The 20,777-nt window shown below is 37.4% G+C and overlaps 1 protein-coding gene across 1 annotated transcript in view; it reads left to right on the top strand.

Annotated features, from left to right (window-relative positions):
- The window catches only part of NUB1 (negative regulator of ubiquitin like proteins 1), a 49,980-nt gene extending 44,262 nt beyond the window's left edge, over positions 1-5,718 (top strand). Inside the window, exons 14-15 of the mRNA XM_075212158.1 lie at positions 3,226-3,409; positions 4,973-5,718. Coding sequence (XP_075068259.1) covers positions 3,226-3,409; positions 4,973-5,127 — 339 coding nt within the window. The 3' untranslated portion in view covers positions 5,128-5,718. The remainder of the gene's footprint in view (positions 1-3,225; positions 3,410-4,972) is intronic.
- Positions 5,719-20,777: the final 15,059 nt, after the last annotated feature.

Raw genomic sequence — 20,777 nt, 5'->3', positions numbered from 1 at the left:
AGCCGCATGAAGCGGTGGCAGGGTCCAGCCACCTCAATTATACAGTGCCCCAGGCTTGGAGGGGTGTTTCCAGGTACTAGGAAACCCCACCCCCCCCTTCCTCGGTTTGCCTATGCATATTTTGTAAAAGGAGGTAGAGTAGAATCTCAGATACTCATCATATATTCCTGTTGGTATATTTGCCATATTCGCCTGATAACTGATAAAAGAGGTGGGGGATGAGGGCTCTATCATGCTGCAGCGATCTGACATGTAAAAGATCTGAGAATGTATCTGATGAACCAGTTTTGATGTTTAGAGACTTCTGAAACTTAATTATTGTTAATAATTTAAACGTAATCACTTAATAATTGTTGTAAAATATATTTCAGTTAAGAAATACAGATATCGGCACAATTCTCTGCAGATCTTACTCAGTTTGCCTCACAGCTGAATGGGGTTTAAATGTAGAAGTCAAGTTGTTTATTCAGTGGAGGGAGAGAGCTTATATTCCAAAACTGCCAAATGTATTAGGATTGTCTTCCCACAAATGGGGCTGCGTTGGCATCTTTGTAGCAGATACCCACCTCTCCGTCTGAGAGCTGAGGCTGAAAGAGAACAAGATTTGTGTGTTAAAATCTAAATATAATAACTATGAATTTTCAAAGGATGTAAAGTTTAAATATGCCAAACATATTAAATAATTACATTTGGCATAAAGTATTTCTAAAAATAAGACATTAGTCTGGACTACAGGCTCCTGGAAAAATACAGGTTGGAGTTTTGTTTTTCTCTGCCTTTATACATGTTCTTTTACAGTTCACTTGGAAAGAAAATTACATTTTGAAATAAAATCACTTTGAACTTTGATAGGAATCTGGAAACCTGACACCATCTCTGGGGAGTAACTAGAAACGTCTGAGTCCTATAGCAGAATTGTGAAGGGCCCTCTACCCAACATCAAGTCTTATCTACTAGCACCCCATTCTCAGTCAGTATCCAATAGAGTACTGAGCATTGGTAGCAATCAGGAATATTAGTCTGCAATTGTGCATACAGTCGTTTCCTCATCACTGTTTTCCACATCTTATAACTGCATAAATTCGTTATGAAGCATTATTAACTTTGTACTTTAAGGTACATTTTTTCCTTGGGACTGAGTTGTATGGACTGCTAGGTCTGTAGTTACACCCTTGCCTCAAACCTAACTGATGTACTGAATTTAAAAAATCAAATTTTCTGGCCACAGAGGTACACTCTTCACATCTGTTAGACTTGTCCATGTATCATTCCCTTTTGGAACAAAGTGCGTTCCATTATTAATTCAGTGTCAGAACAATCCATACTTAAACACCCAAGGACCTTTTTGTTCTCACGACCAACACAGGATGTGACCAGCAAAATTAAACAATTGGTCTCCTATATCCTTACAACTGCAAATCTTTAGTTGCTAAAATCTGGGAACAACTGGAACCTCCTTCTATCACTGCTCTTAAATTTTTGTTTGGCATGTCACGTGCATGGTGAATATTACATTCTGTGATCGCGATAAACTGGTATTTTAGAGAACAACAAAACGTCCTGCTCTCTTTAAGGGCGCTAGGTCCCCCCTTGATCCGTGAAGTAACAACTTACCCACTGAGCGTACTTGTCACTTCTGGGTCCCTTGCAAGACTAACTGCACTGTGAGTCTCCAGACTGCATAGCATACTGATATTATCCTAAGGTTAGTTATAGGCATATTATATTTATAGAATAGACTTTGCAGGCTTTATTTGGTATGTACTTGTCCCCCTCATATTCCCCTTTTCCCCCCTGCTATAATTTTTGAAAATTAAGATGAAGTAACAAATTTTCATGTTGAAGATGTTTACTGTATACTAAAAAAAGCTTAATTTTCAGTAATAAAAAGCATGCCTTCGAGTCAGCAGGAGGCTGAGCTGATAGGAGGTTACTGGGAGGTGCAGTTGTGTCTCCGGGGTGCAATGCTATGGTGCTGGTTGGCAGAGCGGAACGCATTCTGAAGTCTGTTGAACATTGTAATGCAGGTTGATAAAGCCACTATTCAGACAGGGTTAAGGGAAGCCTTGTAACTTCCTGGCAGGGACTGAATGCATTCATGTCTGATCCAAGCTATCATGTGATATGGTTTTAGGCTGCTAGGCAACCACCTGGTTGTAAAGTTAGAAGATCATTCTTCCCAAGCTGTTCATCTCTCTGCACAACAAGAAGGTGGTTTAGGCATGAGAAATGCTGAAGTTTCAGACAGTTACCGTGAGAGACTACTGATAAATATGACAGTAAATACACATAAGACTTAACTGTTGCAAGATGAAGAGAAAGCAAGATGGGAATAGCCAATACTTTATTACCTTTTTCCTTCCAATTTCTGTGCAGATGTAAATTTTTTATTTTGTCCCCCACACCCCAAAGATGATGTTTATACGTCTTGGTAGCATTCTTGCTGGGTTGTATACTAGCTTATTCACTTATTCAGTGGAGTAGATATGATGATGGTCATTAAAATACATAGGTTTAATGAGTTGGCACGATAGATCGGTAAGGTTAAAGGTTTCCATATATCTCTCTGAGTGAGTACTATACGGCCTGATTTACACTTAGGAATAAATCCAGCTGCAGAGTGCAGATTTGCACATGGACAAACCATGTTGCACTGCAAGAGGTGCAAATGCAATTTTTTTTGTCATGCATAGAAAACAGTTTCTGCATTTGCATGTAACACACAATAATAATTTAGCACTGAGATCTATAGTTCAGCCAGGATGTTTTCCCTCCCAACTCTCTGTGTACACAATTTTAAATTTGGCTCCCACCTTCCCTACAGTGCCACATGGTTTTGCCAAAGTGCAAAATTGCACTTTCTTGTTGGATTTACTCCTGACTTTAAAGTAAACCTTAATGTGCTGTTTCATAATCTTTTTGAATGTAGAGCCTTTCACTGAATGTTCATCCATTATGTACTGTTTTTTACATTTTATATTTCATGATCCATGTTTTCTAATTAAAACAAATTTGATTGACATATCTGACAGGGTTCCTTACTTTACAATATCCAGTTTTGTCTGCAACTTTTTCCATTATACTAATGCATGTGGTCAACTTTAAACTTAAACATTACCCAGAGATCTTCAACAACATAGGCTTAGCTGATGGAAGAGATGGTTAGCTTTTCTGTATTGTGTACACAAAGTAATGTAAGTTCTCCTTCCTTTATTTCTTTCGTAGCTGGTGTATATTGGTTTTACTCCTGAGGCAGCCAAGGCAGCTCTCCAACTCTTCATGGGTAACGTTGAACTGGCTTCTCAGGTTCTGACTCACCACCACGGAATTCTCCCTCCTCAGCTACTTCAAGACCTTGAAAAGTCACCCAAAGCAAACGAGTCCAGTCCATCTCCCTCAGAGTCAGCAGGTATAGTACTGTCTTCATTATAAACCACTCTTCCTAATTATATGTACTGTTTTCTAAATGCAGTTGTTGTAAACTCAAGTCCTACCAGGAGTTATGGCAGGGTTACTGAACCCTAGGCTTTGAGGACTGCTGGAAGACCAGATTACTCCTACCTGTCCAGCACGGAAAGCCACCAACTGCAACTAGTCGGCGCTTGCATTCTTTGGACTCAAAGCTGCGCTCCTTCCTAACTCGATTGATGTACACTCAGCTCAGTAGCTCATTATAATATACCCACTAGCTTTTTACATGCACAGCACAGTTTGGGATTCCCAAAACAAATTTTCTGTAGGAGATTCTATGAAAGGTTGTGTTCCCTTTATTAGGAGGTCCAAGCCCATTACCTGTCTTGAAAAACATTTTACACTCACTTGATAGGCTCTGGCACTCTAGTACAAATTTGTTATGGGATTCCAAAGTGATTCTGGAGCAATTTATTAAATTTGAACGACTGTGGGTTACTTAGGGGGGGGAAGAGGAAACGTAACAATTCCAAAGTTTACCAATCTTTTCACAGATTACAGATGTTAAGTTACCGGGCCTGATTTATTAACAAGCATAAATGGCGATGCGTTCTGTATTTTGCGTAAAATCGCTCTGCGCATGCTCAGAACCGGCGCATACACCAGAGAACGCAGCAATGTCCAATTAATCTCTGAGCGCAAAGGACCCTTACTACAGCCTATAATTTTATGGCTGGAATGGGGAAGGGACTGGGTGTTTGCATTTAGTCAGTGTGTTTTTCAGCCGTATCACTTGCACCAACTACAGGTCTGGTGTAAGTGCTGATTACTAGTAATGGCGGTCGTGTTTGTATGCTAGAGCATGCATTTGCAATCAGGAGCAACTGTAAAAAAGTATTATGTACAGTAGACATTAAGAACATCATGCTAAATGTATTTTATGGGGGGGGGGCAACTTTTTAAAAATGTTTAATGTTTTGTCATTAATGGCTATATTATTAGCAGGTGACATTGATTGAATCGTTTTTATTTTTCTGTGCATTCTTTTGTGACTTTATATTCCACATATATATTGGATGTATCCTGCAGTGTATTATTGTCTGTTAGAGCAGAGCTGGCCAAGACCCATATTTATCAGCAGACGTATCTTTGCACCCACTCCTTGTTGACTACGGATGTGCGTATGCCCAATGTTTGAGTTTTTTAAAAAAAATTGCACTTTCCGTTCATTTTGTGTTTGTTAGTGAATCACTGTGTTTTGGTGCAGTCTATGCTTTTGACTTTTTTGCTTATTACCTACGGAATATTTTTGGGCTTAGCTGAATGTGAGCTAATGCACTTATATAACATATTTCATTATTCAAATATTCCTAAGTGCTGAGCTACATTAAATATTTAAAATATGACATGTGATGTTACTCTGCAAAATGAAGGTGTTGATTTCCAGACAGTAATTTATTGCTCTAGTCTGAAACAACACTTGGCCAGTTGTTGTACTGATTCATGCATTATCCATTTATATGCTCTTGAGAAATGTATGTATTGTTTGCCTTTGTTTCAGGGACAAGCACCTCGTATGCAGATGAACCAGTCATTGATCCAGTCAAAGAAATTTTGGATGATATTCCTGAACACGAAGAGGATTATCTGGATTTAACATTAGAAGAAGAAGGGCTCATTCTTGTAGAATATCTTTCTTACCTAGAAAAGATCTAATGTGTTGTGCTTTCCTGAACTACAGATATCATGCAATTCTGGCAATTCTCTCATTATTGTTTGTTTGAGGAACCTTATACCTTTTGATGTTTATTTTAATACTGGTATGGCTAATGTTATGGTAATGTTTGGAAATGGCACACTAAGAATTCTAGAGGACACCGCAAATGTTTAGAAGAGAATAATTGTGAAATATAAGCCCTATAACAGGACAACAAGCATCCTGTGTTCAGCATGCACATTCAATAACATATGACACCAGCAGCTCCCTAGTCAGAATACAGGTATGCCGTGTTTGCTGAGCATCGGAGTTCACAGTAATTTCTATATTTATAATACTTTCCATTTGTGATATTAGGAAATGACTAATAATGAAAAATGCAAAACATTATTATTTTGCAGTAATAAATCTGACATTAGTTTTACAATTTAATGGTAACGCCCCTTTAAGCATCTCGACTAAGCCAGATTCTTGGCATTACAGTACAAAGAGATCAGCAGTGTTGTACTGCCAAATCCCTGGTAACCACTATCTGAGCCGCTCTGTGCGCCATTTCTAGACACATGTGCAATAAAATGTTTAATTCTTTTTATGCAGTATTCTGGGAATCTTTGCAGGCACCTTAATTCATTATCCCCAAGTATATTTTTAAGAAATATAGCCAAACAAGCAATGCCCATAACACAAATGAATAAGTAACTCTTTAGAAATTCTAAAACTCATTGAGTAATATGGTACAAATGGCACAAATGTAATGTAAGCCAATATCCAATAAGTATTAGTCTAGTAACACCAATGAAAAGGAATATGAATAGCCTATATATGTTCAATTGGCTCCATGTTATTAAATAAGAAGATATGCCTATGTTTAATGCGAGTGGAATTTGGTATCAGATCAGTAGAAAAGTTGACTATAGATGATGCCATTGATCGATTCCATAGAATTTGCAAGTTTCCAGGACACCAGGTTCATACTGGGGTTACACATTTTTAAACTACTGTAATCTTGGCATCAAGTTCTTTTATTTTCTGTAAATCGATAGTAATCTATTACCATAAATGGCAGCATGGATGAAATTACAGCTGAGAGCTTTATGAGCATAACATTTAAATCCCTAATTAATACAGAGTGTCTAACAAGACTAAATGGAAAAATGGAAGTATAAAATATATCTGTGTAAACAAGGCTTGGTGATCAGTGAAACTCCACCATTAGCTTTGAAGGTGAAAAGCATCCATGAAGCATATATAAGCACTAACAAATTCACACACATACATTTAGTTTGGTTTAATCAGTGATTAAAGTCCTATGCAATAGAGTTCTAAAATTCTCTCAAAAGGTCTTAATTCACAGACAGTTGTTGACCGCTGTAATTGGTAGAGATGTTAGGGGCTGTGGCGTCAATAATAGCTTGTATGAGTATATATTGGCAGTATTTATGAAAACTAGTGTATAGCTAACTTAAACAAGTGCTGTAATTCATAGCAACCATCCAGCCGTTTGCTTTCATCATCTAAACGTTAAACTAAATTTGTTTGCTTTCAGGTTACGCCACCGTTTTTGGTGCATTTGACTAATGTGGGCATAGATAAACAGGGTCTAGGTATCCGACCTGGGTGTACTCTTAATTATTGTTGTGTGATGGTGTCCCTTTTCTTCAGTCCATTCTACCAGTGTTATTACTTGCTATTTTCAGATACGAAAAAGCAACCAGCAACCCTAAACTGCAAGAAATGTAAAACGGTGTGCCCCTCCCCAAACAGCTTAACCAACCCTAGTGCTGCCAGCCTAAGCTGGTACTAGCAAAATCAAAGGGACAAAAAGCATGGGGTCCCCCTGATTTTACCATTACCAGCACTAGGATTTGCCAGCATGGGGTCCCCCTGCATACTGCCAAACCAGCCCCAGTGCTGATATTACTAGGGCTCTTCTCACATCCCTGGGGCGGTGGGGTAATTTTAATTGTTTTATAGTGAAAATCCATATTGTCCCTGGTTACACTACAGGTACCAAGTCCACTTGTAGTACTACAAGCATCAGCGTACCTACGGCTGCCCCTATACTACCCTCATTCACCCTCTTTATTTCTCACCTAGATCCAGGGTCTTCATCTGTAATAAGTCCAAGGGTCCTTGGCAAAATAAAAACCCCTGATACACGATGCAATACTAGCTCCTAAGAGCTCCCGGCAAAAAGGAGGTCTTATGGCAGTCATCATAATCATTTCATTGGGGATTTCCCACAGCTTGAACTCAGGGCTTGAGGTTTTTATTTAACCTTTATTGGAGTTTTTTTTTTTCAAGTGTTGCCGTTTTAAATCTAGTTACTATGTCCGCATTTTGACTGTCGACTTTACAACCCTATCCACATTTTACATGTTGACAATTTAACTGTGTCAACATTATGAACATGTAAACATTATGGCTGTAGACCTTATAACTGTGTCTACATTTTGACTGTTGACATTTTGGTGTACACATTTGGAATGTCAGAATTTCATACCCGACCCACCTACATAGCTACAGACTGTTAGAAGGTACTGGACACAATGAAATTCCAAAAAGTGCTTAGTGTTTCACCAAAATTATTTAATATATGCATCCCCAGCAATAAAGCATGTAATATCTCCAGTTTAGAATTACACAAAAATTGTTCCTGACTATAACGACTATTGGTATCTTAGAATTCATTTTTTTTTATAGAACAGTCTCCCCTGGGTATTGTGGGTATTATCTCATTCAGGTCTTTGTTGGAGCAGCACAGATCCAGGATGTATTAAGTCTTGGACTTTTATGGTCTTCTATAATATCTGTATTCATAACAATATTTGGCAGACTATTGACTTGCTTGTCTAGTTTCAGAATAACATATTTTCCCTGGATGCAGGCATTTTATATGAACAGCCATAACATCCATATTCCAATAATTCTTTGTCTGAAATATACCACATTGAAACAATAGAAACAACCTTTTCATAAAGTACAAACATCCGCTATATAAATAAATGGTGATGATGATGATGTTTGTGTATGCCAAGGAATGTTAAGTGCCTTATACAATGAACCTGTTTATTGTTCATGTTCTAGATCATGTTTTAGACAGATATTTGCACTGTTTTTGTAGTGTTTTAATGTTTGTTTTTTAAAAGAGACAATTTTTTTTTGCTTTTTATGTAAATAATGATACATTTTAGAAACTGAACATGTTAAGCAGAAATGAAATAGAAGTCGTCCATATTATTTCCAATGATTGGTAACAGACGTATAGCACGCTGCTGTCTTTTCGTAAGGTTAAAAATGTGTATTTTTGGATGGCAAACAATATTGTAAACTCCATGCTAAATATAAAATAAGACTAGTTTTCATGTGTGTTTTTATGATTTATTTGGGATCTTGTTAAAAATTAAGTAAAGTTGAGCAGCTAGTCACTGCTGTGAAAAAAAAATGCAATGTTAAATAAATAGTAAAGTTAAAATGTTCCAGTCACCTGTACACAGAAGAGGCAGCCATCTTGCCGGCTGAACCAGTATTCATGAGAATGAAGCCTATTCATTTACTGCAAACGGATGACCTCACTGAGGTATTGTGCACAATTTGGCTCATATCTTAGTGATGTCACTAGGTTCTGGGAAATTGTTGAGCTGATTGCTGCTTCTACTATGTGTAGTTGACTGGCACACTTTAAATGACTAAGCACACTACATTACTTTGTTTGTGTGGGTATGTAAATACCTGCAGTTCTAAATGTGAAACCCACATGAATCTTGGCAACTTCAAGAGCCTATATAGTTTCCTGGACTTGTTTCCTAGAGATGCTCATTACTATGAATGTTTCAGCACCAGCATTTGTATTATTAGAACTCAAAAACAATGTAGGGGTTATCTTACTTTGTATGTAATAAAAATATTAAGGGATACTTGGATTTACAGTGATACTAGTAAGTCTGTTCGCAGATCTCTATATTCACTACAGCTTTGTATTGTGATTTCTAGACATGCTACTATAGGGTGTCAGCGACATTTGTACCTGCTTACAGGTCAGTATTGTTCATGTGTCTCCTCTTTAAACTGCCCATATGAAGGGATACACTCTTTTAAAATATTGAGCTGAACTCCATTCCAATTAATTTTTTATTTTTTTTTTAAGTATGAATTTCAGTGTTCTCCCCAGAAAACTATGCCGGCCGGGTGGCATTAAAAAGTAGCCGGGTGGGCGCAGTGTAATACTTTGCAATAATATTGAATAATGGAGGTTTTTGCCCACATCTGCCAGGACTGGTTAGACTGGTGGTCAGTGGTCTAACACACACTGCTGGCTGTAGTGCTCACATAGTGCCTGTTCTAATCGGAGAAACAATGGTTTATTCTATTATAATAGGACTCTGTTGGGCTCCAAGAGCCGGCTGGCTAGTAAAAACAGCCTGGTGGAGCACCCGGGAAATAGGTGCTGGGGAGAGCGCTGCATTTTTGGGTTTTTTTATTCTTTCATATGTTGACAGACCTTTGGTAATACTTATTTTAACATTTAGACTAGGAGCAATTTTGTTGGAAAATAAGGTGCTGATGCAGAGTTGGCTGCAGTTGTACCCTAAATTGTGTTCACTAAAAAATCTGCAATTGCGGGCATATGTGACGCCGCAACTATCGCAGTATATATGCAGGTCTGCACCAGTAGCATATGCGCCTACTTTATGCCACATATGTTGCATACACATATGCCCATGTTTTGTTTGCAACATACTTTATCACTATTGGGCATCAATAAAACTTTAAAAACCTCTCTAATAGAGGACAAGTAACTACCTGTCTCAAATACGTGGAAAAGAAATACATTTGCTGAAATATGCTCACAAAAGCATAATATGCACCCAAGCATAATATGCACATGTGCAACGAAGAAAGCACCTATCGGTGTCAGCAGAGCATTTGCAAACAACCGTTCACAAGAGGTTCATTATTGCTTGCGACCCTCATTATGACGATGCTTTATTTGCACCTGCCCTTGACCAAATGGGTGGATTTTTTCTAGTGTGTGCAATATACATGTGTTTGATTCTTGCACTTTTGTTTGCTTTTACATTAAATTTAAATGATTAAATAATATAGAATATACTGTGATTGAGCCATCAATACATGGACTGTGTTAAGAAGGAACGTTTTTGTGTGTTTTTCTAGATGGCCCTTTTTACATTGGAATATCTTTTGGAAGAATTCTCAGAAAGTGTTAATAAAATGATATGCAACCGTTCCTGTGTCTGCACATGTTATATTTCCTTCCATAGGTACGTGTGTTCCATCAGTTCTCGCTATGTATGTATAAAAAACAAATCTATGCGGCATGACCTAGTGATCTATGGAGTAATACGTTTGCTCTGTGCTCTCCATCCCAGAAATACAACCCTTTTTTTTCCTACAGTGGACTAATCCTTGGTAAGTACCATCTTTAGAGAAACTAGGACCCCGAATATCAATGTACATATTGTGACTTACTTAGAAATCTTCAAAACTTCACCCTTGATTGACAAATGATGACTGCAGCCTATGGCCCTTCTAAATAATATGGCCGTCTGTATACACAGCTGGTGGAGGGGCAGTTGGAAGTGTGAATCTGTGATGTTGGCTATGTATATTTGAGTCATTACCTGCCGATCTGGCTGACATTACCACTAAATTATCAAATCAAGTCATTATTCCGGAAGTCCTTGTGGTATGTTCCCAATGGCGCACTGACTCATCACCATCTTGAACACACTAAATAATTAACACAACTGTATTCCATACCTGTTTAAATGTATCCTGGGACTTGTCCTAATACCTACTCCACCACAGTGACAAAATAATTTAATCACTGATCCAGATAATCCCCACAGTAAATAAGTGTGCCCTGCATGTTGTCAGTTGCTGTATCGTTCATCTGCTTTCAATTTATTTCAACCATTAACCCGATAATGGTGAAGTCCCAACGACTCAACTAATATATTTGATGAATGCAGGTACCTATTGAGCATGCAATATTTAATTGTGTGACTGGCTCTCCTATATTGAACAGTGTAATGTTATTGTATATTGATATTAGTATATTATATTGGTAATATTATATTAGTATATCCTTGAATATACGCAGATTTATAGTCTGATTATGAACTATCATACTTCAAGTATATATACTCAATTGCACTCAATTTACTTATCTTCCAGTTTGATTCCTTTAAATAACATCATCTTAGACTTCACTAATATTTGCTTTATACAGTATATTCATTTTCAATCTCGATATCATATTCTTAGAAATATTTTTGCAAAACCAGCTTTTTCTTATTTGATACTTTGTATAAATTACCAATCTCTAACTATAGATAAGACACTAACACTATAACACTCATCTGTATCTAATATTTACAACGGGCAAGAATTCTCAAGGCAGTGCTACAGGCAGATTGGACAGTTTTACCGGGGCGCAGGACTCTGTTCAGCAGCCTATTATCAACATTTTAAAGGAACAAAAATGCAGGTAGCCCAGTGACAAAGTGGACTGTAGTATACACTGCGACCCGCCTGCCATTTCAATAAGCTACTTTATTCTCATTAACTACTTTATCCCAAACTTCAGCCAAAGCCTTAAGTTTATAACATAAATACACGATAACATTAAATAATACCAGCACCTATCAGTGTATATTCTCTCTTATTCATGAATTCACCAACAGGTAAAGCTTCTAATGGTCTAGTTGAAGGAACTAGAAAAACCCAAATAGCACATTCCTCTAGTGGAATCCAGACATAAGGTTTTCTACCACAAATGTATACCTTCAAGTAGGATTGAGTTTTACTGAAAATAAAATATCTTACCAAGGAATGAGGCATCTGTAGATTAGCTAAACTATTCAACATCCTACATTTCCTGGACTTAGTAAAGTTTGCTTAAGGCTAAAGCGTTGTAAATATATAACTGGTTATCAGCTCTAAAGTCATGACCTGGGGACACATGTATGAGGGATAGCATGAACTAGGGACACATGTATGAGGGATAGCATGAACTGGGGACACAACTATGAGCAGTAGCAGGAACTGTGGGCACAACTATGAGGGATAACATGAACAGGAACTGAGGACACAACTATGAGGGCTAGCAGCAACTGGGGACACAACTATGAGGGATAGGAAATGGTGGCACAATTATGAGAGATAGCGTGAACTGGGGACACAACTATGAGTGGTAGCAGGAACTGGGGACACAACTATGAGTGGTAGCAGGAACTGTTGGCACAACTGTGAGGCATAGGATGAACTGTGCACAACTATGAGGCATAGAATGAACTAGGGGTACAACTATGAGGCATAGAATGAACTAGGGGTACAACTATGAGGCATAGGATGAACTGGGGCCACAACTATGTGGAAAGAAACTGATTGACACAGGTTTGAGGCATAATAGGACCTGGGACACAACTATGTGGCATAATATGAATGTTTATTTCTTGGTCACATTAATTTTAATATTATAATGATATTAGTGTAATATAATAATATATAAATATACATACACAGTGGTCAAAGAGAACATTTGTAGCAGATTACAAGGGGGTAGATGTTAAAATCACACATCTGATATATAGTTTCCATATGAATGAATATAGTTTAATATAAATTATTTTTCACAAAGTATATATATAAACCATGGAAGGATTAGGGTAATATTTAGTGGACGTGAGGGAAAAGGGAAGGGGGAAAATATGGTAAGTAGAATTTTAGAATTTTGATGAATTAGTCCAGAGGAAGGAAAAAGAAAAAAATATATTTTATAATTTTTTTATCCACTTATACCTGGATTGGTGAATTCTCAATAAGTATTAATAGCTTGTTGCCCAGAAACAAGTCTTAATTTTTTGGGGTGTGGGTCTCCATAAAACTCCCAAATTAAAATAGTTTTGTCTAATTTTATAGTATTGTCTAATATTTCTGTCTAAACGGAGTATATCCATTGTTGCAAAATAAGTTGTTTTTTTTTTGCTACTGACAAAATAATAACCAAAAGTTTTATACTGCCTTCTGCTAACACTGCCTCTGTCATCAGCCCTAGACTGGCACATAGCCCATGAGTGTAGCAATACAAAGTGCAGTAAAACTTATGTGGTTTAAGTTTTGACTTGTAACCAAGTTTTTGATTGGTAGGCAGTCCCATAGGCAATGATACAGAAATCGTAGGGTTAGTACATTTTGGCCATTTGGCTGTATTCGACATTGCAATGGTTTGGCATCTAGTGCGAAATAAATAACCTCTATAAGATAACATCCTATATCATTTCTCATGTATGTGGTAGCTGTTAATATTTGGATTGAATGTGCTAGAGCTGTACATATGTTATATTTTTGAAGGAGAGGAAAGTAATCTAGCCATTGTTAGAACTCTGTTCTATGTTCTCATGAATATATAGAAGTGTGTGTCATTTTATAGTGCAGAGAAATAGCCTTAGAAGTGTTTGTCTTGGAATGGAATAGAGTGTCTGGTTGGTTACTTCAATCTAAAGTTGATAAGAAAGATATGATCTTATTTGCGTAAAGCTTAGCCTGGAGGAAGCCCAGAGTATCTGGGCGATTATATTCTAAGTTAGAAATTGCCTGATCAGATGATAAGGGGTTTTTAGAATTGATATCCACAATGGTACAAATAGAGGTTAAACATGTTTGCCCACTTTGAGAAAGGATGTGATGCTTTTCCCAGTTGGAAACCTAAGTTTCCCAGCAGGAGGAACAGAGAGTGGAAAGCATTAAGAATTGATTTGTTTCCAAACCGACCAAGCTGATATTCCACAGACAGGAATTATAGTATTTCTCCCTTATGGAGGTGTAGGATATAGATTAGATTTAAGTGTGACATACAATGTTGTTCTAATGAAGTGTTAACTTCATATATGCTGCTTGAGGATCCAGTCTTTAATATAACAGCAAATACCTGCTTTGCTGTATAAGTGGTGTTTGGGAAATGTATTCCCTCTTCGACTTCCTGTGATGGGTGTAATATCTTGGGAAAAGTCTCCATTTTTATTTTACTTTTTTAAATACTTTTTATTAATAACATCGACTACAAAAGAATACAAAAATTCAAGAAGAGTCCAGCAATAACATTATATAGACAGGTATGGGGCATAGTATTCTAAAACGTGATATATGATGCCAGTAGTGAACACTCCCCAATTTCGCTTTTATATTATGAAATCAGCGTGCTTGTCTTGTAGCATAGTGATGTTATGTTTTTAACATGTCAAACAGGAAGGGAAGGGGTTAAGGGGTGAAGAGGAGAGAGAGGAAGAGTACAGGGTTACAGGGGGGAGGAGGGGGTGTAATTGAGAAGTGTGGGGGAAAAAGTTCACGGGATGAAATTGCAGAGATGGTCTAGGCTGGGACTCTGGTCATACAGTAGGTTCAGTACTGGTCAGCAAAGGTTGATTATGATAGCTGGTCCAGGGGAACCAAATATTGTAAAAAGATACGGAGGAGCCCCGCAAGATGCTGGTTATATGTTCCATCTGGTAGGTGTGCCAAACCCGACCACAGACCATTTGAAGTGCTGGAGGTGAGTTTGTCGCACTAATAATATATCTGAAAAGTTTATGGGCATGAGAAGAGAGATCTGGGCAAGGGCAACAATACGTGTTTGGGAGTGGAAGGCAGAGGAATATCGAGGACTGTTGTAGCAAATGCAAGAGGAAAAGTCTCCATTTTTATTAAGTTGGCTCTACCTAATTTTAAATGATGCCAGATTTTAAATTCTGTAATGGTTTTATCAAGTATTGAGGATGTTCTGCTGAAAAAGGGGAAATTGGGGGGAAGGGAATGTGAAAGATGTATATAAAGGGCACTCTTTTATTTCACGATATAGATTAGTTTTCTGTTAAGAATAATATCTTTATTGAGTTAATACATTTAGCGAAATATTAAAAACACTGAATGGATGAGTAAACATAATAACCTAATACATAAAATAAACAAACTGTTAAGAAGTAGTAAGAATAGTACTATGCTGTCTCAGTTGCTCTACTGATATTGGATAATAGCGCTTTAATGTGGTAAATATATCATGTTCACTATGTATACCTACTATTCACAAAAAACAAAAGTGTAAATGTCTTATTAATAGTTGAATCAACCCCTAGGTTCGGGTATATTCGTTTATATGAACAATAAGACACTCTAAATATCGTTCTACTCCTCAGTGGGTTCCCTCTCAGAGCCTTATATTAGTTCCTAGTGGCGTGCCACAGATTAACCCAATAGGCTAGTAGTACCATCTACTATGGTGTATGTTCGCCACCACTCTCCTCTATCCGATGGTGTATAGATAGTTAAATGACTGGTATCATCTAGCAGTTAATATTTATTATCCTGTGGTTCATCTTAGATGTACACTGTGTTTCATACTATTAGATAGCGTAGGAGACTTGTTGATATACCAATATCTTACTAACACACTAGGATAGTGTAAAGCGTAACCCCTTGGGGCTGGCACATTTAGGTGCTATACCTCAGATTGTAGTATTGGTCTTGTTTAGTTAGATAACACACACACACACACACACACACACACACACACACACACACACACACACACACACAATTCATTCAGTGTCTAGATGTTGGACACACCACCTAGACTCTGTCTCTTTCTCCTTCAGCTGCGCCGCTATTAGATTAGCTATTATAAGCCTGTTCGCAGCTATGCTGGGAGCTCATTACGGCGTGGATATCTGTATTGTATTAGACTCAGATGCTGGATATTTATTTAATATAATGATATTGTCTGATATTGCACCCGGGACTCACTATAAAGTCTAAAGACAATACCTAATTGGGTCTATCCATATCTATGGAGCTAATGAGCTATGTGTGTACTCTCCAGTCTATTGCTAGCTCATTAACTACCTATACGATAATATAAGGTAGCAAAGGTCGCTTTCCTATCTCGTTAGACTATCTCCGTCTGTCTGAGGATGTTGTAAGCTTGTGTAAGTTATGTATATTTTGGGGAATCTGAACACTCAGATAGGAATTACTATGTTTTGCCCATTGTATGTCAAGTGAGTTTCCCCTAGAGATTTTCGCATTACGACCCAACAATACGACTGTGGATTTTTCAATGTGTACTGTGAAATCCAAAATTCCCCTGCATTGTTTTATTTTTTCCATAATTGGTTATAAACTATGTTCAGGATTCATTATGTATAACACTAAATTATTAGCAAACACTGTGATTTTTATTTCAGCTTCTCCTATCTTTATCCCCTGGAACAGGTCTAATAATTGTGAATGTCTAAGAAATAGGTCTATGTCCAAATGAAACAAAGGGGGGAGAGCAGGCAGCTCCGATGAGTCCCTCTAGTTATCTGGATAGGTTCCCCTTTCATCTTGTTAACCATTAAGTTTGTGCACAGGTTATTGAAAATATATTTAATGAAGCAGCAGAACCTTGATTCAAATCCTCTCTGCTGAAGATTACACTGTTAATGTGTCCATGATACCTATGAGATGCTTTTTCAGCATGCACATTAAGCAATATGTTTTATCCATAACTCATTTCTAATTGAAGCGATGATAGTCGCCATTGCTGCCCTTATGCCTCTTACTGAGTGGCGTTGATGTAATATAAAAAGGCGTGGCATTGTTTTGCAGCCTTATGGGTCTATATGAGCTCTTTAGTTCAGTGTCTTTGTATGGCTTAGGGATGAGGATTGGAGAGTGCTTCATTTAATTTTTATTATTTAAATTTTTTTGTAGGAGATGTGTTAAGGTGTTTTTACATTTTAGTTAAGTACATCTGAACCTGGGACCTATTTTGTTCTCAGGGTATGAAAATAGTGTAAAATACCCAGTCTCTGAGCAGCGTATTTTTCCCACCTGATAGTGGTTGTGTGGCTTTTCAACCTAGGAATATCCCCTTTGGTGAGTAAAGTAATATGATAAGAGGTGCTCAAATGAAGGTGTCTGCATTGCTGGAGCTAATTTCTCCTCTGCCTATGAGCAGTTGCAGATTCAGTGTTTCTAACTGGTGTGAGGGTAAATCAGAAAATAACTAATGGGGATCTATGTAGACAGTATTTAATTTCTGCCCTGTTATAGTGTTAGTGGTTATATAGTGGTGCTCATAGACAGTTTTACTCACAGCTTCTTTTCCCACTTGTCCAAGAGCTCATGCACGACTCATTGCTCTGTTATGAGCGTTTTGACGCTATCCAATAATGATTGTCGAATCTCAGTTTGTGTTTCCAACGCACAAAGATTATATTCTCAAAAAGTAGCAGTATATATATATCTTACTGAAATAATAGTAAGTACAGCCGTTACTTATCGCAGGCGCTCTGGATCCAGTGAACAGTCATTCAGTCCTGAAGTCTGTGGTCTAGGTGACTGAACTCTGGATGAGGAGCTGCTGCTTATATGCAAACAGAGATACAGTAAAACAATGCAAAGGTGTGGCTGGCTTCTATTGGTCCAGGCATCAGGAGGGTCCAAGGGGTTGCAGATCATAGGCTAGTTTAAGCTCAGGAATCCAAAGGAGGGGGTCATATCTCCAGGGGATGGGTTCTGATCTTCCCGCCAAGATTTCTCATCATAATAGTCCATAATTCCTTAACATTAATAACTTGCATATGCACTCTGCGATTCCTTCGCAGAGTGAACCGGACAGTCGCAAATGCGAAGAGGATTAGTATGATACCACACATGACTTGATTCCTTCAACGTGTACCATATGTTTTACTGATATGCATATAACTTATACTATTACACATAAATACTACCATATTTCAACATAAATGACTATGTGTTGCAACTAACATTAATGTGTACTATTTTACAAGTGTGCGTGTTTGTGCGAATGTAAAAGACTGTTGTTGCCACGTGTTGTAGCTGCGTACGCCCTTCCACGCCGTACGCATCATTTCACACAAAGACAACCAAGTTTGCTCGATTTTAATTGAAATTACTTTATCCAATTGCTGACTTCGACAGCTCCATGCTGGACTCCAGGGTAAGTTCTCCTCTGCCAGTGAGATAAACCCCTTGACATTCTCACTTATGTTTCAGGATTGTCTGACTGTTGAGGTTTTATGGTGTTTGAAACACAACTTCATGACAGTGGATTTAGTCTTTGTCAGAGGACCCCTCAGTAAAAAGTGGCACGTGTGATGCTCCGCCCACCAGAAGTATGTACTTTACATTCAACCTTTTCAATACTTAGAATTCTGCCTTTTCATGTGTCCTCCTCAGCTATAATAGAAACAGAGAAAGGTTGATTATTCTTACAAGGGCTCAATGTTTGAGACCTGCCATATGATTGGCTGTACATCCCTTAAGTAAATTCCTTCAATTTTTTTCAGAATTCCCTATAATTCTAAACGTTGACTATATGTTAAAATAAAATTCTAAATTCATCTGCCATTTTTCAATTTAGAGTCTAAATTAAATAAATTTAGACTCTAAATAATTAGAGAGAAAATAATTAAAGATATATAGATCTTAGATTATAAGGTCTATCTATCTTTAATTATTTACTCTGCTGTTTCATCAATACTTCTCTAATATTCTAAAAGTGCTTTAATTGATTTAGCTAATCTTATTTTTTTCTATATGATCTGATTTACCATGGTCTTATCAACCAGTCTCATATTATCTCCATATTAACGACGTATAAACATTTGTGTATTTACTACAAGTGTAAAGAAACATTTTTTTTTTTATCTTCCTCCAATGGAGAATGTTTAAATCATTACTTAGTTGTGGGCTCATGTTAAGTTGAATGGAAATTGTGATTTTGGTATATAATACATGTATTTACTTCACAAAGCACCAATGGGGCGCTCCTGCTCAGATGTAAGGAAGCAATTTGCTTTCAACTTAACATGAACCCATTGATGTTTAGATTTTTCACTAAATCTATAGATATCTTTGCTCTTTAGTAATCCTTAATGTTCTAACGTTGTCTTTACTCAATGTTAGCTTTTCACTTCTCATGTACTTTAAAAATATGTTGGAGCTATGTCCCCAGTTTAGGGTATAACTTGTATCACACTTAGAATATCATGTTTGTCTCGTCATACTCAATTATACACTTCTTTTTCAAAAATAAATCTAGTCACCCCCTTTATAGTGAAAGACTTACCTGGTGCACTCAGACATTTCCCTCTCAAGGTGAAGCTGTGCTACGGATAACTCATCTCACTTTGCCAAAGCGAACCTTCTTCCTTTTATGCCTTTATCTCCAGGCTACCGCCTATGTTTCACTTTTCGGGTAGGTTTCTTAGAGTGCCTGCAAGAGTTGCCTATTGACCAGAGCCGTAACTAGAGCTGTGCGATAGGGGCGACTGCCCAGGGTGCAACGCAGTTTATGAATATTTTAGGTTTGTTTGGTTAAAATTGAGATTTAGGGGGGCGGCGTGTTTATTTCTCGCCCCAGGTGCTAAAATTTTAAGTTGTGGCTCTGCTTTTGGTTTTTAGGCATTTTGAAAAATATGTACATCTACAATGTATCCTTTCACTTCAGAAGTTCCAAAAACTATTATCAGAGAAAATCAGAGAATAAATGTCTTCCTTGGCTCAGCCTACACAGATTATGTACGAATGCCTCATAGTTTTGGGCACCTTACACTTCTCCCAACATCTAGTAATGTCTTACCCATCTCACTAGCGCCCTCTTGTGCATAGCTCTCCAAACTGTTGGAGACTCTGGGGACTATTCATAAAGGCACATCATAATTAGGGTATGACAGGCACTTCAGCATGAAGTCATCATACAAGTTGGTTGATTCGTACACTTAACATCTATCTTTGCAATTCTCCAAAGGTATTGTGGTGTGATATGTTAAAATACAATCTTGAAAAGTTAAATTTTACAAACCGTAAAGAATTATCTGCATGTGTGCAAACCTTGTAACGTTTTATGGCATTATAGCTCTGTTTATCCAGTAGACTATCTGTCCCCTTTATTTAACTAACTATTATAAACAACTCTTCTCTAAGTCCCTTGCAAAACACACAAACCTATAACCTTCTTTTTTTACAAACATTCTTCTGACTCAAAAGTAGAATATAAAAATGAAGAATTCTAAATCAAAATAGAGATTTACTTTGAAACATCCTGTTGGCAAAACATTCTGGGCCTGAGTCTTTAAGGCAAAAAAGGAGTATATGTTCTCTGGGACAAACCATGTTATAATGAAAGGGGTGCAAATCAGTTTATTATTTTGCACATAAGTTAAATACTGGCTGTTTTTTCATCTAGCACACAAATACTTGATAGCTTTATTATTATTATGAAATTTTAAAGTTGATCTAGGACATGTCCTACCCCAACTATGAATCTGTCCCCCTTTAATGTAACATGGTTTTGCCCAGGTGCAAATGTTACTCCTTTTTTATGCTTTGCTCTCCTTAATGACTCAGGCCCTCTGTGTTTTACAAGCGTGTGACTATATTGGTGATATTATCCCCCCCCTTCTCCTTTGAACATGGTACTTGTCACCTAAGGGGTAGCAAAAGTGTTACAGTGGGATGAACCAAAAAAATAAAAATGCACTGGTGATAATCACAAGTTACTGAACTCAAATTTTTCTAGTTTAGTTCTGTATGTCCTCTCTTAAAATTAGGTCACAGTCCC

This window comes from Mixophyes fleayi, chromosome 5 (assembly GCF_038048845.1).
Source record: "Mixophyes fleayi isolate aMixFle1 chromosome 5, aMixFle1.hap1, whole genome shotgun sequence".
Taxonomy (NCBI): domain Eukaryota; kingdom Metazoa; phylum Chordata; class Amphibia; order Anura; family Limnodynastidae; genus Mixophyes; species Mixophyes fleayi.
This window is presented reverse-complemented; position numbering and strand designations above follow the sequence as displayed.